The sequence below is a fragment of the Pongo abelii genome, chromosome 15 (assembly GCF_028885655.2).
Source record: "Pongo abelii isolate AG06213 chromosome 15, NHGRI_mPonAbe1-v2.0_pri, whole genome shotgun sequence".
In the NCBI taxonomy this organism is placed as follows: Eukaryota; Metazoa; Chordata; class Mammalia; order Primates; family Hominidae; genus Pongo; species Pongo abelii.
The window spans coordinates 54,352,708-54,378,366 of NC_072000.2; the positions used below are offsets into that span (position 1 = coordinate 54,352,708).

General features: G+C 41.2%; 3 protein-coding genes across 23 annotated transcripts in view; 1 reads left to right on the forward strand and 2 right to left on the reverse strand.

Moving 5' to 3' along the window:
* Positions 1 to 420, reverse strand: part of L2HGDH (L-2-hydroxyglutarate dehydrogenase) — a 67,764-nt gene extending 67,344 nt beyond the window's left edge. For 2 of the 3 annotated variants that reach the window (XM_024231208.3, XM_054529716.2), the window contains exon 1: positions 37 to 420. In XM_024231208.3, the coding sequence (XP_024086976.3) occupies positions 37 to 176 (140 nt within the window). In that variant the 5' untranslated portion in view covers positions 177 to 420. 3 annotated transcript variants of the gene reach the window in all.
* Positions 292 to 24,965, forward strand: DMAC2L (distal membrane arm assembly component 2 like). Of its 16 annotated transcripts, none has more exons than XM_054529838.2 (8): positions 598 to 1,102; positions 2,275 to 2,427; positions 2,628 to 2,663; positions 9,034 to 9,293; positions 9,400 to 9,511; positions 10,433 to 10,641; positions 11,867 to 12,038; positions 13,535 to 13,822. In XM_054529838.2, exons 5-8 carry the CDS (start codon positions 9,405 to 9,407, stop codon positions 13,647 to 13,649), a joined length of 603 nt encoding a protein of 200 aa, XP_054385813.2. In that variant the 5' UTR covers positions 598 to 1,102; positions 2,275 to 2,427; positions 2,628 to 2,663; positions 9,034 to 9,293; positions 9,400 to 9,404; the 3' UTR covers positions 13,650 to 13,822.
* CDKL1 (cyclin dependent kinase like 1) overlaps positions 17,392 to 25,659 on the reverse strand; it is a 72,700-nt gene continuing 64,432 nt past the window's right edge. For 3 of the 4 annotated variants that reach the window (XM_054530662.2, XM_054530660.2, XM_063715843.1), the window contains exons 8-10: positions 22,559 to 22,615; positions 20,240 to 20,410; positions 17,563 to 18,155 (exon numbers count right to left, since the gene is read on the reverse strand). In XM_054530662.2, the coding sequence (XP_054386637.2) occupies positions 18,048 to 18,155; positions 20,240 to 20,410; positions 22,559 to 22,615 (336 nt within the window). In that variant the 3' untranslated portion in view covers positions 17,563 to 18,047. Of the gene's footprint in view, positions 18,156 to 20,239; positions 20,411 to 22,558; positions 22,616 to 25,659 lie in introns of all 4 variants that reach the window. The other variant, XM_054530659.2, reaches the window with a different exon arrangement.

Here is a 25,659-nt window from a genome sequence, read left to right on the forward strand (position 1 = left end):
CAGCGCAGGAGGCGGGGAGGACCAGCGGCCACTCACCTGGTGCTGGCGCTGCGGCTACCTCCACACAGCGGTCTTGGCCTCCCAGACGCCAACCCGGACGCCCCAGGGAAGTCCCCGGCGAAACCCCCGCGGGCCCGTCCGCAGGCACCAACCAAATAACGCAGCGCTGGCACCATCACCTACACACGCTCCCCTCCCTCAGCGCTCAAAAGCCGCCACTCGACCCTCCACGGCCGAGGACCCGCGTTCTTTAGCCCCGCCCCTCACGCAGGGGCCAATGAAGTGCGCGCCTTCGCTCCATGTGGGAGGGGCTGCGGTGGCCAATAGGCGCGCGCGTCGGAGGGCGAAGGGCGGGCCAGGGTGCCGCAGACGCGGGGACGCTGGCTCGCTCCCTCCCTCCCTCCGACGCTGTGAGTAGAAAAGCTAGGCCCCGAGCCTGGCGGGACTAGGGTGGTGGTTGTGTTCCGCCCTAACCCGTCGCCAACGCTGGGCTGACTGAAAACCTGGCCCTTTAGGTCGCGCGTCTTCGACTTTCACCGCCATGCGGACCTGGGGCCGTGGGAGAAACTCTGGGCGGAATTACGGTGGAAATTCTTGTTTGGGCGGGCCCAGCGGCTTCTTTCTTCCGGCTCGGCTTCCGGCTTGGCTTCGGCCCCGCCCTCTCCCCGCCCCCTCCCCATCCCGCCCCGCTCCCGCCCCGTCCTCGCTCGGCCCAGCACGCGGCCCACGGTAGACGGAGGGCCTGGGCACGCACCGTCTCCATCCCGGCTCCAGCCGAGTCGAGCGTCCACTAGAAGGGCGCTCCCTGTCCGGCCCTAGTCCTCGCTCCTCACGGAGGCTCTGTGTCACAGCGAAGACTGACAGCCCGCAGTCTTCTGGACTTCTTTTATGGGGCTACTGGCGGTGCTATTCATTCAGTCATTGATTCGTCTTGTAACTATCGAGCGCCTGCTCTGTACTGGACCCGGCACTGGGTACCGGAAGAACCAGACAGCTCGGTTTTTGCCACCATTTATCAGTCTGTGTCCTTTTCTTGAGTACCGAACCGAGATACAGTTTTAAATGTGCTGTGCGGTCTCTGAGCAGCGACTCACCTGTGCAGGTCACTTCACCTGATTCCCTTTCTGTAAAAATGAGGGCGATGGGCTGTGTAATCTCTAAAGGACCTTCTAACTCTTTAAAATTATTACCGTGCCAGTATTGCTAACACTCATTCTGTATGCTTGATGGCAGTTTTTAATTTTTAGGGTTAAGACAGCTGAACATAACAAATAGAATTATACAAATTTATTACCAGAAGGACTTCGTGTGCCTCTTAGAATCTTGGTTCCAGTCTTTGGTCAGGTAGCTCCAGGAAATCACCTCTTTGCCTCAGACCCTTCTCTGTGAACTGGGAATGATAGCAATGTCTCCCTAGTCTTAGGGCCGTTGAGCGGATTACACGAGATAAGGTCATCAGGTGTTTAGCACAGGGAAGCATTTGCTACGTGATGGCATTTATTATGGTTAAAGGGTTTTACCACCAGAACAGTGGTACATAGTTTGTTTTATTTGTTAAAACAATGTAGAATATTGCCTGCTTGTTCCATCACAGATGAAAAAAAGAGATGGTTATTCAACTTTGTGAGGTAATTGTGGATTCCCATGCAATTGTAAGAATAGGGATTCTATGTACCCTTTACCCAGTCTTCCCAGTGGTAGCATCTTGCAAAACTAGTACCATATCACAACCAGGTAATTGACATTCACACAATCCATTGATCTCATTCAGATTCCTCATTTTGTGTTAGTGTTCTCTGTGTATATTTAGTTCTATATGGTTATCAGGTGTGTAGATTCTTGTATCCACCACCACAGTCAAGGTACAGCCTAGGTCCATCACCACAAGGGTCCCTCCAGTTGCCCTTTTATAACCGCAACTTACCTTTGCAGCCCCACCCAATCTATAATCTGTTTCTAAAATTTTGTTATATCAAGAATGTTACATAAATGTAATTATTGTAATTATACAGTATGTAACTTTTATTGACTCTTTTTCATTCAGCATACTCCCTTGAGATACATCCAAACTGTTACATGTATCAGTAGTTCCTTCCTTTGTATTACTGAGTGGCATTCCATAATGTAGATGTACTACAGTATTGATATGGTTTGGCTGTGTCCCCACCTAAATCTCATCTTGAATTGTAACTCACAATTCCCATGTGTTGTGGGAGGAACCGGGTGGGAGGTGATTGAATTATGGAGGCAGGTCCTTCCTGTGCTGTTTTCCAGATAGTGAATGAGCTTCACAAGATGTGATGGTTTTAAAAACGGGAGGTTTCCCTGCACAAGTTCTTTCTTTGCATGCTGCCATCCATGTAAGATGTGACTTGCTCCTCCTTGCCTTCCACCATGATTGTGAGGCCTCCCCAGCCATGTGGAACTGTAAGTCCATTAAACCTCTTTTTCTTCTCGGTCTCTGGTATGTCTTTATCAGCAGTGTGAAAATGGACTAATACAAGTATATTCAACTGTTCACTCACTGAAGGACATTTGAGTTGTTTCTAGTTTTTAGCTATTGTAAATCAAGCAGCTGTGAACATGAGTGTACAGCCTTTTGTGCAAACCTGTTTTTGTTTCTCTAGGATAAGTGCCCAAGAGTACAATTGCTGGGTCATATGGTAAGTACATGTTTATTTTTTATTTTTTATTTTTATTTTTGAGACAGGGTTATGCTCTGTTGCCCAGGCTGGAGTGCAGTGGTGCAATCTCAACTCACTGCGGCCTCTGCCTCCTGGTCTCAAGCAGTTCTCCTGCCTCAGCCTCCTGAGTAGCTGGGACTATAGGCACATGCCACCACACCCGGCAAACTCTCATATTTTTAGTAGAGATGCGGTTTTGCCATGTTGGCCGGGCTGGTCTTGAACTCCGACCTCAAGTGATCCGCCTGCCTCAGCCTCCCAGAGTGTTGGGATTACAGGCGTGAGCCACTGCACCCAGCCTATTGTGTCATTCTTTTTTATTTATTTGCTTATTTGTTTTTTTGAGACAGAGTCTCGCTCTGTCGCCCAGGCTGGAGTGCAGTGGCACGATCTTAGCTCACTGCAAGCTCTGCCTCCTGGGTTCACGCCATTCTCCTGCTTCAGCCTCCTGCGTAGCTGGGACTATAGGCGCCCGCCACTATGCCCGGCTAATTTTTTATATTTTTAGTAGAGACAGGGTTTCACTGTTGTTAGCCAGGATGGTCTCGATCTCCTGGCCTCGTGATCCACCTGCCTCGGCCTCCCAAAGTGCTGGGATTACAGGCATGAGCCACTGTGCCCAGCCTGTTATGTCATTCTTATGCCTTTGCATCCTCATAGCTTAGCTCCCACTTTTGAGTAAGAACATACGATGTTTGGTTTTCCATTCCTGAGTTACTTCACTCAGAATAATAAACTCCAGGCCAGGCGCGGTGGTTCACACCTATAATCCCAGCAGTTTGGGAGGCCAAGGCAGGTGGATCACGAGGTCAGGACATTGAGACCATCTTTGTCAACATGGTGAAACCCCATCTCTACTAAAATGCAAAAAATTAGCCAGGCATGGTGGCACATGCCTGTAATCCCAGCTACTTGGGAGGCTGAGGCAGGGGAATCACTTGAACCTGGGAGGCGGAGGTTGCAGTGAGCTGACTAGTATTCCATCATATATATATACCACGGCTTCTTTAGCCACTCATTGATTGATGGGCATTTGGGTTGGTTCCACATTTTTGCAGTTGCAAATTGTGCTGCTATAAACATGCATGTGCAAGTATCTTTTTGTATAATGACTTCCTTTCCTCTGGGTAGCTACCCAGTAGTGGAATTGCTGGATCAAATGGTAGTTCTAATTTTAGTTATTTAAGGAATCTCCACACTGTTTTCCATAGTGGTTGTACTAGTTTACATTCCCACTAGCAGTGTAGAAGTGTTCCCTTTTCACCATATCCACGCCAATATCTATTTTTTTTTTTATTTTTTGATTATGGCCATTCTTGCGGGAGTAAGGTGGTATCACATTGTGGTTTTGATTTGCATTTTCCTGATCATTAGTGATGTTGAGCATTTTTTCATATGTTTCTTGGCCATTCATATATCTTCTTTTGAGAATTGTTTTCATGTCCTTAGCCCACTTTTTGATGGAATTTTTTCTGCTAATTTGTTTGAGTTCATGTAGATTCTAGATATTAGTCTTCTGTCACATGTATAGATTGTGAAGATTTTCTCCCACTATGTGGGTTGTCTGTTTACTTTGCTGACTGTTCCTTTTGCCACGCAAAAGCTCTTTAGTTTAATTAAGTCCCAACTATTTATCTTTGTTTTTATTGCATTTGCTTTTGGGTTCTTGGTCATGAAACCCTTGCCTAAGCCAATGTCTAGAAGGGTTTTTCTGATGTTATCTTCTAGAATTTTTATAGTTTCAGGTCTTAGATTTAAGTCCCTGATCCATCTTGAGTTGATTTTTGTATAAGATGAGAGATGAGTATCCAGTTTCATTCTCCTACATGTGGCTTGCCAATTATCCCAGTACCATGTGTTGAATAGGGTGTCCTTTCCCCACTTTATATGTATGTTTGTTTTGTTGAAGATCAGTTGGCTATAAGTATTTGGGTTTCTTTCTAGGTTCTCTGTTCTGTTCCATTGGTGTATGTGCCTATTTTTATACCAGTACCATGCTGTTTTGGTGACTATGGCCTTATAGTATAGCTTGAAATCAGGTAATGTCGTGCCTCCAGATTTATCTTTTTGCTTAGTCTTGCTTTGGCTATGTGGGCTCTTTTTTGGTTCTATACGAATTTTAGGATTGTTTTTTCTAGTTCTCTGAAGAATGATGGTATTTTTATGGGAATTATATTGATGGGAAGACTAATATCCAGAATCTGCAGTGAACTCGAAGCAATTTGTAGATTGCTGTTGGCAGTATGATCATTTTCACAATGTTGACTCTACCCATCCATGAGCATGGGATGTGTTTCCATTTGTTTGTGTCGTCTATTATTTCTTTCAGCAGTGTTTTGTAGTTTTCCTTTTAGAGGTCTTTCACCTCCTTGGTTAGGCATATTCCTAAGTATTTATTTTTTTTTGCAGCTATTATAAAAGGGGTTGAGTTCTTGATTTGATTCTCAGCTTGGTCACTGTTGGTGTATAGGAAAGGTACTAATTTTGTCATTAATTTTGTATCCTAAAACTTTGCTGAATTCATTTATTGGTTCTAGGAGCTTTTTGGAGGAGTCTTCAGGGTTTTCTAGGTATACAATCATATCATTAGCAAATAGCAACAGTTTGACTTCCTCTTTACTGATTTGGATGCCTTTTATTTCTTTCTCTTGTCTGATTGCTCTGGCTAGGACTTCCAGTACTATGTTGAATAGAAGTGATGAGAGTGGGGCTGGGTGCTGCGGCTCACACCTGTAATCCCAGCACTTTGGGAGGCCAAGGCGGGTGGATCACCTGAGATCAGGAGTTCAAGACCAGCCTGGCCAACATGGTGAAACTCCATCTTAACTAAAAATACAAAAAATTAGCCGGACGTGGTGGTGGGCACCTGTAATCCCAGCTACTCGGAAGGCTGAGGCAGGACAATCGCTTGAACCCAGGAGGCAGAGGTTGCAGTGAGCTGAGGTCGTGCCATTGTACTCCAGTCTGGGCAACAAGAGTGAAACACTATCTCCAAAAAAAAAAAAAAGGGAGGGGGGTGGTGAGAGTTGGCATCCTTATCTTCTTCCAGTTCTTGGAGGGAATGCTTTAAACTTTCCCCATTCATATTATGTTGGCTGTGGGTTTGTCATAGATGGCATTTATTACTTTGAGGTATGTCCCTTTAATGCCAATTTTGCGGAGGGTTTTAATCACAAAGGGATGCTGGATTTTGTCAAATGCTTTTTCTGCATCTGTTGAGATGATCATGTGATTTTTGTTTTTAATTGTGTTTATGTGGTATATAACATTTATTGACTTGTGTATGTTAAGCCATTTGTGCATCCCTGGTATGAAACTCAATCATGGTGGATTATCTATGGCAGCAGTAATTTAGTAGTGATTATTTCCTAATTTGCGTTTAACTGGGTTCTTTTAATTTATTAGAGCTAGATTCACTAACTTACCAGTAGAGGTCTCCTCTTTCCCTATAGAAAGCGTTCCCAAAGGCAACTGTTTGGACTCAAGTAGGAATAATTTGCAAAATCATTAGCAAAGTTGCAGTTGAAATGTAAAAACCTACCAATTTTTGTTACCTCTATTGCCAAATATAAATTTAATTTTTATGTTTAAAACATTTTAAATCTAATATCTTGTGTTTTTAGAGATTACAGCCAAAGTAAATTTGGCCTTTCGTTTAAGCTAAATTATAAGATGGGCCAAAATGAATCAAGCAAAAATATTCAGTTTTCAAAGACCACTCTAATTCACCTGCTTAATAACAGTTTAACTGGTTTTACCTTTCTCCATGGAAACATGTCAACCATTGAAGACTATTAATAAACAAATATTTATTAAACTTTTGCATTATGCTGAGAAAAATGGAAATGAATAAGATGCCATCCTTGTTCTTTCTTTTACTTTGCATACTCTTTTTTCGTTCTAACGGGAATTTTTTTTTTCATATTCTGCTTCTCTTAATCATTAAGAGAAAACTGAAAACTCTTAATCATTAAGACCCATTTCAAAAGACACCTCTACTCTGAAGGCCTTCTTCTCACTCCCTTCTCTAGATTCTCATGGCATTTGTTCACACCTCTATTATCCAACCACGTTGGGTGTTATTTATCTCTTTATATGTTATCTGTCTTTATTAAATTATATGTTCTATGAGGTCAGGAACCTTGTCTTTCTGTGTGTCTCTTTCTCCTTTGTTCTTGTTTTTGTTTGTTTTGTCTTACCATTGTTGCCTTTGCACTAAGTATAGCAGACATTCAATAAACATTTTTTGAGTGAATGAATGAATGGACATGGCATTTGAGTAAAGTCTTGAGGTTGGGTGGGATTTCCACAGGTTGATGGTGATGGGGGAGGGAGGCTAAGAGAAAACAGCCTGAGTAGAAGCTGGGAAAGCCCATATTTGTAAATAAGATTGACAACTAACAGAGTTATTCGAGGTGGGCACAGGCAGAGAGAGCTTTAACAAAAAGCTGGAAGGGGTTGAGAACATGATAAGAGGTAGTGGAGCAGAGGCTTGCAGTAATGAAGACGGCTATGGTGGAAAAGGGATGAAAAGGGTAGTTGGTTCTGTCTTCAGTTCACATCTCTCACTGTTCCACGGCCTCAGCATCCTCAATCACTTCCTCAGCTCTAAGGTGTTTCCCTCTCAGGCATCTTTCTAGTCCTCTTCTTTCTCTTGAATTCCAGACCATGTAATGATTGAGGAAAGGACCCCGGGCTGGTAGAGAACTGGGTTCAGGTTTCAACACTACCACCAATTAGTCATGAAACATTGAGCAAGTCCCTTTAAACACATGCATTTATTAATACCCCACCTTGTTTCAGAAAGGATTTAGGGTGTCAGGAAGTTACTTAATATCAGGGCTTCAGTTTCCTCACCTCTAAATGAGAGATTTCATCCAGGTGATCTAAATTCCTTACAGCTTTAACATTTTGTGACCTCTGATTCCAGTGATTTGTTGGTCACTTGCACTTAGAAATCCTGCTAACACTTAGTATGTAGATTATGAAAAACTAAAAGAAAAAAATCTGAACCTATAACCCTGTTCTCCTGATGTGATTTCTTTTAGTGGCATCACCATCCTACTACCAGTGACCCAGGGCCAAAACTTGGTGTCATTTTCAACTCCTCTAGCCCTTGCCCCTACATCTCACTTAACTGAGTCATATGGAACTAACTGTAATGTCATTCCCATCCTTCCCCAACTAGGCCCTTTCGTATGGCCTCCTGTGATTGAAGCCCTTGCTGACTGGCTGTCCCATTCTGTTGACCCTGAATCTTGATGCTGCTGTGTAAATTTCTTGAAGCACAACTGTAATAGTGCTAATGCTTTGTTCTATTTTATTTATTTATTTATTTATTTTTGAGATGGAGTATCGCTCTGTTGCCCAGGCTGGAGTGCAGTGTGGTGCAATCTCAGCTCACTGCAATCTCTGCCTCCCGGGTTCAAGCGATTCTCCTGCCTCAGCCTCCCGAGTAGCTGGGACTACAGGCACATGCCACCATGCCTGGCTAATTTTTTTTTTTTTTTTTTTTTTTTTGTATTTTTAGTAGAGACAGGGTTTCACCGTGTTAGCCAGGATGGTCTCGATATCCTGACCTCGTGATCTGCCTGCCTCGGCCTCCCAGAGGCCAGTGGTTTGTTCAGAAACCTCGGTGACTCCCTGCCACCTACAGAATACAGCCCAAATTCCCTGGCTGAGCACGCAAAACACTTCATGACCTGACTGTGCAAGTTGCCTGCCTCTTCTCATGACTCACATGTGCTAGTGAAACTGAAAATAACATGCTTAAATGTTTCTGCTTCAGCTAATAATCTGGCATAATTTTTCCTGGCACCTTTGTTTGTTGAAATCCTTTCTGTCCTTATTTTAACTCTTTTGAGGCATTTATCAAGTTCTGTCACTTATTTTAACTACTTGGTAACGTGTCTTAGCCCACTTCATCCTGCATTAAATTGTCAGATGCTCAAAGCAAACACCATGTTTCATTTATCTTTGTCTCCCCATCCCCACCTCCCTGCCACACCCAGTCCCCTGCACACACCTAGCACACTACTAGGGAAACTTGAATTGAGGTAAATCAAATCGAAACCTACTCCAGGAATCACTTTCTCAAATTATGGTTATACATTTTGACAGCTGGAAATTAAGCAAATCATCTCATTTTACAAATGAGAAAACCAGAGGTCAGAGAGGTGAAGTTACTTGCCCAGTCTTTCCCAGCTGCCCTTAAAACAGTTTTTTTGTTTACACTGCTCTGGTAACACCACTTGCAGCCTTGTCATAGGTAGATCTATTTTCATGTCTCCTCTTCTTTCCTGGATGCAAGCATCTTAACCTTGACACGTTGCTCTTTCGGTGATTTTAGTGTGTCATTTTGATGCTGGAAATATAGATGGGGAATAGAGCCAGCTTCAGCAAATTCATAGCTACAGCGCCTGAATGGACACTAGATGGCAGTACAACAGACAGACTCCAATTGAGGTTTCAACAGTGGAACTTAACGTTCAAGCCGGAAGGAACCTTAGACACCATCCAGTCCAACCCCTCATTTTTTTGCAGCAAACAAATAAAAAACCCCAAGAACAAGAAACAGGAGTGACTTGCTCAGTAATTGTTGAGTGACAAGTGAGTCATCAGCTTTATCAGTACAAGAGCATTGACTTTGAAGTAAGTTGCTATATGTATGGGACTCTGATGATGATCTAATGTAAGTACTGTTTTGTGTGTCTAGATCAAATGATGCTGTTTGGAAAAATTTCCCAGCAGTTGTGTGGCGTAAAGAAACTCCCATGGTCATGTGACTCCAGATACTTCTGGGGCTGGTTGAATGCAGTGTTTAATAAGTAAGTTACTCTAAATAAAGTGAAGAAATGTGGAGATGGTTACAGCTAAATAAGTTCCCAATAGCTCATTTGGCTATTTCTCATATTTCAAATGTTATTTTAACAATTTGTACAGTGTGATCCTAATTTTGTTTACAAACAAAACCCACACAAACATGGAAAAAACACCAGAAAAATATATTACAAAATATTAATTGTGGCTGTTTCAGAATTTCAGTGATTTTTCTTACTTGTCCTTTTGATACATTTCAAGTTTTCTAAAATAAACATTTTATAATCAGAAAAACTTACTAAATATAATTTTAAAGTATTTTATTTTTATGGCTTTTTAAAGGAATGTAGTTAACCTTTTGAATTCTATCAAAGTAACTCGGGTTTTCAAAAAATTAGTGGGTGGAACACTTAGAAATGTCATTTTGAAACTGTTGAAACTAACCTTTTAATTACTTAATACAGCATTATGATCACTAGCTAGAGAAAAAAGCATATATAGAAATTAGTAAATATCACTTAATTAGATTAATTTGAACACAGATTCAGAATTATTTTCTCTTTAATCTTTTGTTATTAATACAAATTCTAACCAAGTATAGTCATTCATAGAATAGTTACTAAGTATCTCTGGTGTCAAGCACTCTACTATATGTGAATCAATGAAAAGTTGTGTCTGATAAATTCATATAAAAATAATACGCCTTGACAATGTTCACCTGGAAACAAAAACAAAACTAAAAACGTTAGTAGACTACAGTTTTTTTTTTGTTTTGTTTTTTTTGCATGGATCTCACTAATACATTTATCTTCCTCCTCAGTCACTTGAAATGAAAATTTGTTGCATTCTGTATTGTTTATGTCAGTTAATATAGTTAACAAGCTAGTGATTATTGTAAAAGCAAACTGCTTTTTTTCTCTTGCCAACAGGGTGGATTATGATCGCATCAGGGATGTTGGCCCTGACAGGGCGGCATCCGAGTGGTTGCTGCGCTGTGGGGCCATGGTGCGCTACCATGGCCAGGAGAGGTGGCAGAAGGACTACAACCACCTTCCAACAGGCCCTCTGGACAAATACAAGATTCAGGCGATCGATGCCACCGACTCTTGTATCATGAGCATTGGATTTGATCACATGGGTAACTACCCTATCATTTTGCTAATAGAAAATGCAGATGATTCACAGTGACCATTTTGTTGCAGTTGACTCACAATTATAGTCATAGGTTTGTCCTTTTTGCCCATTTCAGTATAGTCAAGTTTGTTTCTTCCTGTGTTTGATATTTATTTTCAAAGTAAACTGAGGTTACAGACACCTTCCTCTCTTTCCTCCTCTCACTAAGCTTGTTTCTATATGTCTCTAGTCTTTGGTTTATTGACTTAAAATCCAGGGCCTTGTTTGTCAAACTATCTTTGTCAAACTTCTGTCATTGAGAAGCCCTCAATAATGCAGGAATAATTATATCCACACAGCTGCTGCTTACGTGGGCTTTTTTTTTTTTCTTTCTTTTTTTTTTTTTTTTTGAGACAGAGTCTCGCTCTGTCACCCAGGCTGGAGTGCAGTGGCGTAATCTCGGCTCACTGCAAGCTCTGCCTCCCGGGTTCACGCCATTCTCTTGCCTCAGCCTCCTGAGTAGCTGGGACTATAGGCGCCCGCCACCATGCCCGGTTAATTTTGTTTTTGTATTTTTAGTAGAGATGGGGTTTCACCGTGTTAGCCAGGATGGTCTCGATCTCCTGACCTCGTGATCTGCCTGCCAAAGTGCTGGGATTACAGGCGTGAGCCACTGTGCCTGGCATCTTTTTTTTTTTGGTTTTTTTTTTTTTTTTTGAGACAGAGTCTCACTCTGTCGCCAAGGCTAGAGTGCAGTGGCGCGATCTTGGCTCACTGCAACCTCTACCTCCTGGGTTCAACTGATTCTCCTGCCTCAGCCTCACAAGTAGCTGGGACTACAGGCGTGCACTACCACGTCAGGCTAATTTTTCTATTTTTAGTAGAGACAAGGTTTTGCCGTTTTGGCCAGGCTAGTCTTGAATTCCTGACCTCAGGTGATCCACCCGCCTCAGCCTCCCAAAGTGCTGGGATTACAGGTGTGAGCCACTGGGCCTGGCCCTATGTGGGCATTTCTTTCCTCCACTGTGTGGGCATCTGACTGTGGAATGGTCCTGTCCATCAGCACAAGCTCTATAGTGAATTCCTTATATGGTAAATAGGGTGAGCAGTCATTCCAGTTTTCATGGGACTAAGAGGTTTCCCAGGACATAGGACTTTCAGTCCTAAAACCAAGTCAGTCCTGGGCAAACCAGGACAGTTTGTCATCTTAGTGGTAAAGCAGATGCTTAATCTGTACTTTTTCTCCCCAGAGGGCCTAGAGCATGTTGAAAAAATAAGGCTGTGCAAGTGTCATTATATCGAGGATGACTGTTTGCTGAGACTTAGTCAACTTGAAAATTTACAAAAAACCATATTGGAAATGGAAATAATATCCTGTGGGAATATCACAGACAAAGGCATCATTGCTTTGCTTCATTTAAGGTAGATGATCAAAGCCAAAGTGGAAACTTGATAATGCTGTTAAGGTGAATAGTTAGAATTTAATTGACTGTGAGGGGTGGTGTCTTTTTTTCGTTCTGAAAAGTATAATTTTAAAAAATGACCTCACTTTCATCTGTAATACTTTAAAACAGCTAAAATGATCAACCTTAATACATTAATGTTTTATTGAATTTTTTATAGAGTATATTTTTAAAAATTAAATCTACATTAAGCACCTAGCATGGTGCCTGTCACAGTAAGCCCTCAGTAAGCATCAACGATTATGCTTTCTCTCCTTTTTTTTAAAAGCAATTTCTCCTATGGTTTTGATATTTTCAAGACATTTGGTGTATACCTATTAGCATTTTACCATGTAATTATTTTGCTTGAGGGGGAAAAAAACCTTGAAATAATTACCTTTCTGTCTCTAGAGCCTAGAACACTGCCTGACACTGTAATAATCATCAAAAGCATGCATCCACTGGTTAGGAAAGCTGTTCTACATCCTCTTGTGCCACCAACCAGACCCATGCCATGGCCTGGAGCAAGTCACCTAATCCCAAATGCAAAAACAGATAATACTAGCAAGGAATGTGTAATTCTAAAATTTGTAAGATTCTGAGTCTCATCAGCGTGATGAAAAAAGAATAGAAGTTTTTTTGTTTGTTTGTTTTTTTGAGATGGAGTCTTGCTTTTGTTGCCCAGGTTGGAGTGCAATGGCACAATCTTGGGTCACTACAACTTCCACTTCCTGGGTTCAAGCGATTCTCCTGCCTCAGCTTCCTGAGTAGCTGGGATTACAGGCGCCCACCACCACGCCCGGCTAATTTTTATATTTTCAGTAGAGACGGGGGTTTCACCATGTTGGCCAAGCTGGTCTCAAACTCCTGAACTCATGATCTGCCCGCCTCGGCCTCCCAAAGTGCTGGGATTACAGGCGTGAGCCACCGTGCCTGGCCTAGAAGTTTGTTTAATCAAATCCCTATGTTAGAGATCTCAACATTCAAATTATGAATCTAATTAATGTAGTTCTGCTTTAATATATAATGGATCTGCCAGTAACCTCAGTATCACAGGAAGTTTAAGAAATTTTAAACATTAGGACCAAAAGTACTAGACTGTTCATCTCTTACATTACTTGAAGCTTCAAAGCTTCATCTTTTAGTAGAAACTCTAGTATCTTTAAGAATTTTCGCAGTTTTTCCCCTTTTGGGGTTGAGATTCACATTTCATGTTTCACATGCAAAGGATATCTACATCATTATAAATATACATTTTATTTAGAATGATTCAGCTAGAAATATTGACGTAACCCAAAGTCTGTGTTACTTCCTGGCATGAATTTCATCTCTAAGGCTACCGCTCTAAAAGTAATTTTGAAGGCATAGGGTGATATAGATTCATTTTCTACATAATTTTCTTTCTTTAAGTCAGTAAATTGAGTTTATTTTTAATGCTCTTGGCCAAATTGAAGTGACTTTTTTCTTTATTTGCAGAAACCTCAAATATTTGTTGTTAAGTGATCTTCCTGGAGTAAGAGAAAAAGAAAATCTTGTCCAAGCCTTTAAGACAGCACTGCCTTCTCTGGAACTAAAATTACAATTGAAGTAAAATAATGTGTCTTATTTCAGTATAAAGGATCATTTGAAACTGTTGATTCTGAACATCAACTAATATTATATAGTCATCAGTAGAATTATAAGGATGCCATAATATGACATTTTAGAAGTGGAGAGTGCATCATATGTAGAAAATAAATATCCAGACGTGACTCACTAATGTTACTAAGTTGAAAGTGAGAATTTATATACATTAATTCATTTTAAGAAAAGTGCAGCTGGGCACGGTGGCTCATGCCTGTAATCCTAGCACTTTGGGAGGCCAAAGCGGGCAGATCACCTGAGGTCAGGAGTTCGAGACCAACCATGGCCATCATGGTGAAACCCTATCTCTACTAAAAAAACAAAATTAGCTGGATGTGATGGTGCATGCCTTTAATCCCAGCTACTCTGGAGGCTGAGGCAGGAGAATCACTTGACTTGGGAGGTGGAGGTTGCAGGGACCCGAGATTGCGCCACTGCACTCCAGCCTGGGTGACAGAGCGAGACTGTCTCAAAAAAAAAAAAAGAAAAAAGAAAAAAATGTAAACCAGATAACATTTTAATTCTAATATATTTATTTAATATGTAAATCTATAGGTATCTCTTGATATAGATATTTATTTAGAATCCTTTAAAGTTATTTGTACAACAGATGTTTTTATTATAATAGTAATTTACATTTAACTTTAAAGTTAGTGAAGCATACTACCATAAATGCACAATTATGAAAAATTAGAAGCTAAATTACAGATTCATTGATGGAGTCAATTATGCAAAGTGGTCAGTGGTTGTTGAAGCATGCATTGCTTCAACAGGATTTGCATGCATTTCCCATGATCCTGCATCCTTGTGTTCTTGATAGCATACAGACTTTCTCAGAATCAACCGTTGCTGCTTAATTTGTCTATTTTGTAAGCTTAGGCTGCTATTTTATTAAAACTGGACATAGATACTTGGCTGAATACAAATAGTTTTGCAGATTGCAATATAATAAAGGAAACAATAAAAACCAGTGGGCTATGCTTAGGTTTTTCTTAAAACCTAACATTGCTTTAGGCCTAACATTGCACAGGCCGTGGCTCATGCCTGTAATCCCAGTGCTTTGGGAGGCTGAGGTGGGAGGATCACTTGAGACCAGGAGTTTGAGACCAATTTGGGCAATACAGCGAGACCCCATCTCTATAAAAAATTTTAAAAATTAGGCAGGCATGGTGGCGCATACCTGTAATCTCAGATACTTGGGAGGTTGAGGTGGTAGGATTGCTTGAGCTCAGGAGTTTAAGGCTGCAGTAAGCTATGATCACGGCCACTGCACACCAGCCTGGTATAGCCTGGGTGAAAGAGGGAGATCCTGTCTCTTGAAAAAAAAAAAAAAAAAAAAAAGGCTAGCCTGTAATCCCAGCACTTTTGAAGGCCAAGGCAGGCAGATCATTTGAGCCCAGGAGTTCAGGATGAGCCTGGGCAACATGGCAAAACCCTGTCTCTACCAAAAAATTAAAAAATAAAAAATAAATAGCTGGGTGTAGTGGCACATGCCTGTAGTCCCAACTACTCAGGAGTCTGAGGTAGGAGGATCAGTTGAGCCCAGGAAGTCGAGGCTGCAGTGAGCCATGTTGGCACCACTGCACTCCAGCCTGGGCAACAGATTTAAGACCCTGTCTCAAAAAAAAGTCAAAAATAGATAAAACAGGTCTTCATTGTTACCTATGAGAAATGACCCTGATTCTATTACTCTTGTATGCCAGCTTGTTTATAGATTTCTGTGTGTTTGAACTTTTTTTTTTTTTGAGACAGACTCTCACTCTGTTGCCCAGGTTGGAGTGCAGTGGTGTGATCTCAGTTCATTGCAACCTCTGCCTCCCGGGTTCAAGCAGTTCTCTGCCTCAGCCTCCCAGGTAGCTGGGATTACAGGCGTCCACCACCACGCCCAGCTAATTTTTGTACTTCTAGTAGAGACAGGGTTTCACCCTCTTGGCCAGACTGGTCTTGAACTCCTAACCTCAGGATCCACCCGCCTCGGCCTCCCAAAGTGCTGGCAGCCACCGCGTCCAGCCTGGTGTGAACATTATTAAGCTGTTGAATATAAACTTGAAAATAATTTTCAAATAAACACCTTCTATGATACAGCTTTCAGGTAGAAAAATGAATTTTCGTTGTGTTTAACAACGTGTGTTTAACAGCTTATACAAATAACACATAGTATAAATGGTAATTGCCACTGTCATTTTAAAAATCAGAAAATAGTAAATAAAAGGATGTGGAAGAGTCTCATGTGATACAGTGGAGATTTCATACCGAATAAAAGCATTATAAATATGGTTAAATTGAACATAAGCATAAATTTAACGGAACTCATTAGAAAAAAATAAGCCTTTTTTCTCAGGTTTGTTTCATTACTGTATGGTGAGACAACTGATTCACCACGATTTAGTCTAGAGCTACTTTTCTATTCTGAATAGTTTTTGATAAAACTATTGGCTGAATTATTAGGCAGTTATAGTAATCTGCCTCCGTCAAGTGCATTTTCTTGGGTTAAGGAAAAAAAAATTTTTTTTAACTATTCACGGAAGCTGGATGTTCTTCCTTGTCATTTGAATCAAGGGCTGTCTAACAGGAATTGAATAATTCAGGGACTGGCATTTAACCCATATCAGGTCTAGGCAAGAAATGATATACATTAGGAAGCCTTAGGATATCATTAGATATCCTAGGGTAGTCAAAATTATTGAATAGACACCAGACCTCAGTGGATTACTTAAGTAAATGGGGTCAGATGTCATCATGAAGAAAATTAACAGGAAGAAAATGAGAGTACAGAAGAAATGTTTTGAAAATAGAGTGAAATACAACTTTGAAGACCATGGCTGAGAAGTGCTAGGAATAGTGGCAGCACATCAACCAGAAATGGTGTTGAGCTGTAAGAAACAGACGTCAGGCTTCATATTGCCCTTGTGTCCAGGGGACAAGGATGAAAAAGCTTTTTGATTAAGAGCAGTAGACCAAATCAAAGCTAATTATGTCATTTTGGCCGGGCGCAGTGGCTCATGCCTGTAATGCCAGCACTTTGGAAGGCCAAGGCGCTCAGATCACGTGAACCCAGGAGTTCAAGACCAGCCTGGGGAACATGGCAAAACCCTGCCTCTACCAAAAAATACAAAAAAATTAGCCAGTATAGTGGCACATGCCTGTAGTTCCAGCTACTTGGGAGGCTGAGGTGGGAGTTTCAAGATAGATAGATAGATAGATAGATAGATAGATAGATAGATAGATCGATCATCATTTTCAGTCTCACTGTGCAAAGCTGTGAGTCCTCAATACTTTGGACTATTTAGTGTAATATATTAGTTGTTAGAATAGCATATATATATATATATACACACACACACACACACACACACACACATACATACACATACAAACATGGTGCAAAAAGATGTTTCAGGGAAAACATCAGTTTACAACATAATGTCTTTCATGACTCAAGTAAAAGCTCACAAGTAATTTCTTCTGAAACCCAGATCACTGAATTACAGGTTTGCGTATAGATGTACCAGGTCAAAGGCTGTGCCAGAGAGAATGAAATACTAATTATTTTCAGGCTGACAGGTTCAGTTCCTACAAAGCCTGTAGGTCTTGCTCTACCCTTTGACTGCGTTAATCAGCTGCCGAGCTTCATGCCATTGTTTACAAGGGGAATTGGGTGAATAAATGTAGACAGATTACAGTAAATCCACCTTGCCTGCAAAAGTGACTAAGGTGTATCCTTTACTGATAAAGTAACGATGAAATGTATAAACATATAATTAAATATATAAATTACCAAGTTTTTGTGATAATTTGTATGCTTTTAAATATTTTGAACCTAAGTGTTACCCTCAAAATGTTTTAAAATATAAAAATCAAGAAATAGAGCAAGCAGGAAATGGGATTTTAAACATTTGATTTCAAGAAATAGAACTATCTTAAATATGATGCTGAAACAATCTGAGAGGCAGGAGATAGGACTCAGGCAATAGAGATCCGAGGAAGTATATGTGGGCATTTTGTAGTCCATTTTTCTTGTGTGGCATGTGGTACAACTGAAGCATAAATCTTTTTGATACATCTGGTTTTGCCAGAGGTATGGGACAGTTCATATTCTGTCCATAAGTTCGGCTACTTACATAAACTGAAATGCAAGTGCAACTCCAAACAGGTTTTTTCTTTCTTTTCTGGACACCATCATCAAGCATGGAAGACGGGATCTGGCATTTCCCTTCATATCTTGCCAATTGGCCTCCCAGTTTCTTGCTTATGTTTTCTCCTGGTGTGTTTTCAACATTGTAATTGTTTTCAATCAACTGTATAAGTTTTATTTTCTTCAAAGCATCTATTGATTCCTTTTTTAAAATCATGTCTCCTAGCTCCTTTAAATGTTTGGAAAACGGTAGTTAAGTTTCTTGGTATTACAGTAGTACTTCTTATTATCCAAAGCTGGAAGGATGCTGCTGCCAGTTAGCTGGGGTAGGTACTGCAACTAAAAATGCAAAACACAGAATTAGGTTCAAAACTGTGCCATGCATTTTTTTTCATTATTTAGAATATATCACAAAAGAGGTAATTAAGCTTTTTAGTATAGAAATACTTTTTTTGCACACAATCCAGGACTTGAAAGAGGATTAAATGTTTCAATTTGGTCTTGGCTTTTCCTTTTAAATGTTTATATTAAAAAGGAAAAACATTCACATTAAAGAAGATTTAGAGAATATGAAAAGGGGAAAATCTACATGTTAACATTATTGGGAAGAAAACATAGATTTATAGGAGTTGAGAGCTTGCTGAGATCTTAGGGATCATTTAAGCCAATGCCTTGTCTTATAGCAGAGAAAACTGATAAACAGAGCACCTAGGCAATTTGCCTACTTACTCTCTTCCCTTAGTTAAAAATGCAAATCAAGCATGGCACAGTGTACACTTGTAGTTCCAGCTACAAGGGAGGCTGAGTGGGAGCATCCCTTGAACCCAGGAGAGAGCCTGCGCAACATAGCAAGACCCCCATCTCTAAAGAAAAAGACAAAACTGCTTCCTTCAAGCTTCCTGAAAATGTTTAAATTTATTGTCAATGTCAAACGAAAGAACACACCTGTATTTTTTGTATTGCACTGTATGTCCTTCGGTATCCCTAAAAAGGGAACTTTTTAGTACTTTTACTTTCTAGAAAAAAGTTTTTCAGCCATTGGCCTCAGAAAAGTACTTTTTAGTACTTTTAAATCAGTTGATTCTTTCAGGATTTAAAAGCAGTACACCAGGCCGGGTGCGGTGGCTCACGCCTGTAATCCCAGCACTTTGGGAGGCCAAGGCGGATGGATCACCTGAGGTCAGGAGTCGAGACCAGCCTGCCAACATGGCGAAACCCTGTCTCTACTAAAAATATAGACATTAGTTGGGCATACTGGCGCGTGCCTGTAATCCCAGCTACTGGGGAGGCTGAGGCAGGAGACTCACTTGAACCCGGGAGGCAGAGGTTGCAGTGAGCCAAGATCACACCACTGCACTCTAGCCTGAGCGACAGAGTGAGACTCGGTCTCAAAAAAATGCAATACACCAAATAGTGGAGTTTCCCTATTTTTTCAAGTAGAAATATTTCCATCAAAACCTTTTGCTCTTGAATACAAACTAATACTGAGATAAGAAATAATTCTGGTGTGGGGGTGGAGGAGTCTGTTTCTGGCCTGTTTTGCTACCTGGGTCACATATGATGGAGAATAAAATTAAAACATTATTAATTTTCTAACTGTGATCTACATTAGGGCCCTGGAGTTCGTGCTGTACTTGTTCCTCATGGAACTTTTTCACACTTTTCCCTCCTCCCAGCCTCACACACAACACCCTGGTACCGTTCAGCATGCTGGGCAGTGGAAGCTGCAAAGGGAAAGACTAAGGCAAGATAATGTATAGCTTAAGGAGTACCTAGGTAGATCCCGAAGTTACCCAGGATCAGTTGTGGTTCCAACTACAGTTCATTCTAAATTATTACAGCTTTTGGCTTATCACAAGATGCTTAATGTAAGGCCATTTTATACCAATCGGGATTCTTCACAGGCTCCCAGTGTGCAGTTTGGATGCTGTTCTCTGGTTAAATGTATTCAGCTGATACCACCAAAAGCACCATCACTGTATTTGCCCTAGCCAACTCTGACAAAGGATCAGGGAGGAAAACAGCTCCTTTTTTGGACAAACCTAGAGTGTTAGTTTTAATACTGAAGGTGTACATGATGACACAGAACTGCCTGGGGAAAATCTGATTTCATTTCCCAAAGCCCAAGAAGTCTGCTCAGCTGGACTCATACTCATGTACCTTGTTGAGACCTGTGCTCATGCAGGCCGGAAACCCTGGCCCCTTTGTGGCATCAGGAAGCAGCAGGACAAGGGCACCTTTAGGATTCAGGGAGAGGGGGCTTCAGGAGACAGATGTCCCTGGGGCCCTGGTTGATAGACCCTATGACCAGTCTCCTAGTGCTGGAATGAGGATGCTGGAGCTGAAAGCCACAACTGCCATCCTCAAGTCTAGATTCCAACTCTGTACCAGGTAGCAGGTAGGAGATCATTTGAAATTATAACCTTGGATGTTTCTGTAAAGCAGTGGTGCTTTCGGCTCTTTCTTAGGGTCTTCCTTGTTGGTTTGTCATGTTCTTTTGCCAAATCCTCTATTTCTCTGATGTTTTCAAAATATGGGTGATGCAACAGCTGTTCACATGTCAGCCTCTCAGTAGGGTCCATGTGGAGACAGCCCTAAAAGAACAGAAAATTCCTTCTTACTTCTTTAAAATTGTATTAACTTACTAATGTCATTTTTTTTCTTCTTTGAAAGATGAAACTCTTCAGTTGCAATAAGAAGGGGGAAAAGGCAGGAAAACACACCAGTCATGATTTTAGTTCCTTCCAGTCATTCCTAAATGGCACTCACATATTAAATAAACAGTTTCTAGAAGTAGTAATGAAAAATCATTTTCTCTACCTTATTCTGTTCTTGAAGCAATTGGTACTCTGCCCTGGGAGAGTAAGATATACTTTTAGAGTTTACCTTAGTGGCTAAATGGGGTAATCCATTTAGCCAGTTTGGTCCCTTGCATGTACTTTGTAAAAACTAGTGTTTTTATTTTAAAAATGATATTTACACATGATAACAAATACAATTCATACAGCATACAGCAAAGTCTCCACCACTCGGTGTTCCATTCACCCTTCTAGAATCAGCTACTCTTTTTTTTGGGTGGGGGGTATCCCTCCAGGAATAGTTTATGCATTATAAGTATATGTGATCATGTATATAAGGAGAGGCATAATGTACATGCCTTTATATTACATCATTCTTAACTATTTTTGTTGCAACTAAGTAGGCCATGGAGCTCATTCTTGGATAGATTAAATTTCACAACTACATACTCCAAGGAATTGACTTAATTTTTGTTGGTTATGTCAGAGGTGTTGAAACCAGAGCAACTCCATCTTGAATAGGGGCTGGGTAAAATAAGGCTGAGACCTACTGGGCTGCATTCCCAGGAGGTTTGGCATTGTTACTCACAGGATGAGATAGCAGGTCGGCACAAAATACAGGTCACAATGACCCTGATGATAAAACAGGATGCAGTAAAGAAGCTGGCCAAAACCAAGATGTTGATGAAAGTGACGTCTGGTTGTCCTCACTGCTCATTATACACTAATTATAATGTGTTAGCATGCTAAAAGACACTTTCACCAGCACCATGACAGTCTACAAATACCATAGCAATGCCCAGAAGTTACCCTAAGTAGTCTAAAAAGGGGAGGAACCTTCAGTTCCAGAAAATCCCTGCTCCTCTCCTGGAAAACTCATGAATAATCCACCGCTTGTTTAGCATATAATCAAGAAATAACTATAAGTATACTCAGTTGAGCAGCCCACAGCGCTGCTGCCTATAGGGTAGCCATTCTCTTATTCCTTTACTTTGTTAATAAATTTGCTTCCACTTTACTCTGGACACGCCCTGAATTCTTTCTTGCACCCAAGAGAGGTCCAAGAACCCTCTCTTGGGTCTGGATTGGGACCCCTTTCAGGTAACAGTTACATTATCATTTATATTAACTCATTATTTAATACATCAGTAAATAAATAATTTTTAAACCATGTGGGACATTGACTGTAACTTGCAAACATTTTAGTTGATACCATACCTCATTTTACATAAGAGCTATATTTCTAAAATATATATATCTATATATATATATAGATATATATATATCAAGTTTTTAAATGTACTTCAAATGTACCAGGGAGTTAGCTATTTAAAAGGATCCTGCAGCTAAGGATTTTCTGAAGAAAAGGTTCTCTTTGTAAAACAATCACCACCCCCCTGAAATTTCTGTTTTGTGTAAATTTAGACTTCAAATATAATGTTAGGTTTATTTAAAGTGGAAAATACTTGCAAATGTTTTCACTTAATAGAATGTGATCCATTTTAAAATATTGAAAATATACTTTTCCAAGGAGAATTTTTTCTTTTTTTTTTTGAGATGGAGTCTTGCTCTGTCACCCAAGCTTGAGTGCAGTGGCACAATCTCAACTCACTGCAACCTCTGCCTCCCAGGCTCAAGCAATTCTTCTGCCTCACCCTCCCGAGTAGCTGGGATTACAGGCGAGTGCCACCACACCTGACTAATTTTTTTTTTAGTAGAGATGGTTTCACCATGTTGACCAGGCTGGTTTTGAACTCCTGACCTCAAGTGATCCGCCTGCCTCGGCCTCCCAAAGTGCTAGGATTACAGGTGTGAGCCACTGCCCAGCCAGGAGAATTCTAAAAGGAACACTTTTCATTGCATGGATAGACATAAGTAGTTCAGATTCCCCAATGATGACAACTGCTGTGTGCTTCCTGGTCTGTTGGAAGCCATGATTTTTACCTTTAGGAGCCCCAGGGCAGGATAAGAGATGTTTGGGAATTTTAATTCAAGTGGTTCCTGTTGAAAAGAAAAGAGGTTTTTAATTTACAGCATGTATTCAAATTAAGGTTTCCTCAAATTAAATCTTTTGATAGAAACATTTTCCTGGCACCTTCCTCATCTCCTCCACCCTTTGCCCACCCAACCTCCTGCCTAAAACAATCTCCCTTTGCCTTTTTCACAAGCTTTCTCTCCCCACCTCCCAATTGCTTTTCCAAATTTGCTTCCTAACCACTCCCTTAACTTCCTGCACTGATACAAACAAAGATAGCAAATTATAAATAAAAATACTAATGAAAAAAAACTTTCTGAGCAGGTTTTTTTTGGGGGGGGTGCTCAATTTATATAACTTGCCTTTCCTGAGAATCATTTTTGGCATTTATAGTGTCATTTATAAAAAGGTAGCTGACTGGGTGTGGTGGCTCATGCCTATAAATCCACTCAGGGAGGCCAAGTCTGATGGCTTGAGCCCAGGAATTTGAGACCAGCCTGGGCAACATGATGAAACCCTGTCTCTATAAAAAAAAAATACCAAAAAACTAGCCGGGGGTGGTGGTGTGCGCCTCTAGTACCAGCTACTTGGGAGGCTAAGGTGGGAGGATGGCGTGGGTTTGGGAGATTGAGGCTGCAGTAAGCCATAAATGTGCCACTGCACTCCAGCATGGGGGACAGAGCAAGACCCTGTCTCAAAAAAAAAAAAAAAAAGAGGCAGCTCTAATTCTAATTATATAAAGGGAGCTGCAAAATAGATGTTTTCCCCCTACCCAGGTGAACAGATGCTTCTTGATTTTCTGGAATAAACACTGTTTTCTCCTCCCACTAGGGCCTGCTGCTTCCCTTCTCAGCCTGCTGTTTAAAAGAGTCTCCTGTGGGGCATTCATCAATCTCCTTTTGGCCATATAAGGCGATTTTGCTCCAGTCACGTGCTGGAGACAATCAGGAATAACACTATAAATGGGAGGAATGCCGAATGTCAGGCAGACAAACAGGCCAGTTAAAGAGACATACCACTGACAAAGGCTAATTGAGCAGAGAGGCTGAGAAAATAAGAGCCAGCCAAGCTGAGCAAAATAAATGACTGCAGTGCATTGTGTGTATAAAAGTGGCAGTGTGTGAGCTGCCGGCTGGAGTGACTGGCCAGGCTCATCTAATCAAACAGTCCTGGTGCTGTGGCCAGCTTTCACAGTACAGTATTATTTTGGACAGGCAACCAGCTCCCAAGAACCAATTCTGGATTGTACACATACTAATCATTGATAAGAGTAGGAGAGAAGAGCCTCTGTTTTAGAGTTCCCTCTGTTCAACAGGAGAAAAAAAATCCTAAAGTAGATTTGTATTAGCCTTTGACAGTAGCCCCTGTTGCACCCTCATACTTCCACTCATGCTCCATAGCTTCAAATATTTCTCGTTCTTTCTGTCGGTTGAATCTGAGCATCACTGGGGTTTGACGTGCCATTGCTATATCATCGAGCTCTGCTGTCTCAGCAACAATGTCTGGATGAGGCCGACTGGTTGCTTGTGATACGCTGGAGCCCATCCTGTGAGCCAGTTTCACAGCCCCAGAAGCAAGCAGGCCTCCCTCTGTCAGGTTACTGACAGGCAGAGGGACTGGGGCACAGATGTTCAACCAGTGCAGCCCCCGCACTGCCTCTTCCTGTGTTTCTGTCAACAGGAAATCTGCAGGACAATCTCTGGGAAACCATGGGAAGCTTTTATGAAACCTGGGTTATTTCTGAGGCTTTACCAACAGACAAGTGAACAGGAAATCACCAGGGATATTTAGTGCAGAACTGGGAATGTCCAGATCACAAGGAAGCCAGATGGGTCACCTCCCATATGTCAGGTGTCATTCCTGCCCCTCCATCCCAGCAAGACCCACTTTGAATGCTAGTGCTGCAGGAGGAAGAGGCAGTGGAGAAGCAGAAACCTTCATTGTGGGACAAGCCAAGAGGTTAGGGAACAAACAAAACACAAGTGGTAGAGAGAGAACTTCCATCTGGAAACTGAAGAGTTTAGTGAGCAACTGGAGCGTTAGTTTCATTTTTAAGATACCTTCCTCAGACAGTAGAAACTCAAGATTTCACAAACCTTAATTATGCTCTGAAATGTTTGTGATTACAATACAGGCTCATTAGAAGATATTCAAAAATATAAAAAATCATAAAGTTACCCCAAAATCCCACCCAAAAGAGATATCCACTATTAGTATTTTGATATATATCTATGCAGCCATTTATTTCACAAATGTAAAAAAAAAGCTTTATGATTTCCCAGATGTTGTCATATTATTTTGTATTTATATATGTAAATATATGTATATATGCATTATGTGCATATTACATTTTTATTAAAACTTCGTCAAATTATACATACTGGTTTTTTTGTTTGTTTTGTTTTTGTTTTTGTATTGAGACAGAATCTGGCCCTGTTGCCCAGGCTGGAGTGTAGTGACGTGATCTCAGCTCACTGCAACCTCCACCTCCCAAGGTCAAGTCGTCTTCCCACCTCAGCCTCCCAAGTAACTGGGACTACAGGTGTGTGCCACACCGTGCCTGGCTAATTTTTGTATTTTTAGTAGAGACGGGGTTTCATCATGTTGCCTAGGCTGGTCTCGAACTCCTGGGCTCAAGCGATCCACCTGCCTCGGCCTCCCAAAGTGCTGGGATTACAGGCGCGAGCCACCATGCCCAGCCTACACTGTTTTATAACCGTCTTTTTTTTTTTTTTTTTTTTAACTACATGGTATTTCTTATTTTTAGAGACAGAGTTTTGCTCTGTCACCCAGGTTGGAGTGCAGTGGCATGATCATAGTTTACTATAACCTCAAACTCCTGGGCTCAAGTGATTCTCCTGCCTCAGCCTCCCAAGTAGCTGGAGCTATAGGCATGTGTCACCAACACCAGTTAGTTTTAAAAATATTTTGTAGAGACAGGGTCTTGCTATGTTGCCCAGGCTGGTCTTGACCTCCTGTGCTCAAGCAATATTTCACCTCAGTTGTCTCCTGAGTTGCTAGAATGATAGGTGTGGGCCACCGCACCTGGCTCTATATGGTATTTCTTTTT

Bases quoted from the DNA above. Each gene is read 5' to 3' on its own strand.
- DMAC2L (XM_054529836.2), top strand. From the start codon at position 2,301: ATGGTTTTAAAAACGGGAGGTTTCCCTGCACAAGTTCTTTCTTTGCAT. The intron at 2,428-9,399 runs GTAAGTCCATTA...TTGTGTGTCTAG, and splicing joins CTCCCCAGCCATGTGGAACT to ATCAAATGATGCTGTTTGGA. The intron at 9,512-10,432 runs GTAAGTTACTCT...TCTTGCCAACAG, and splicing joins TTGAATGCAGTGTTTAATAA to GGTGGATTATGATCGCATCA.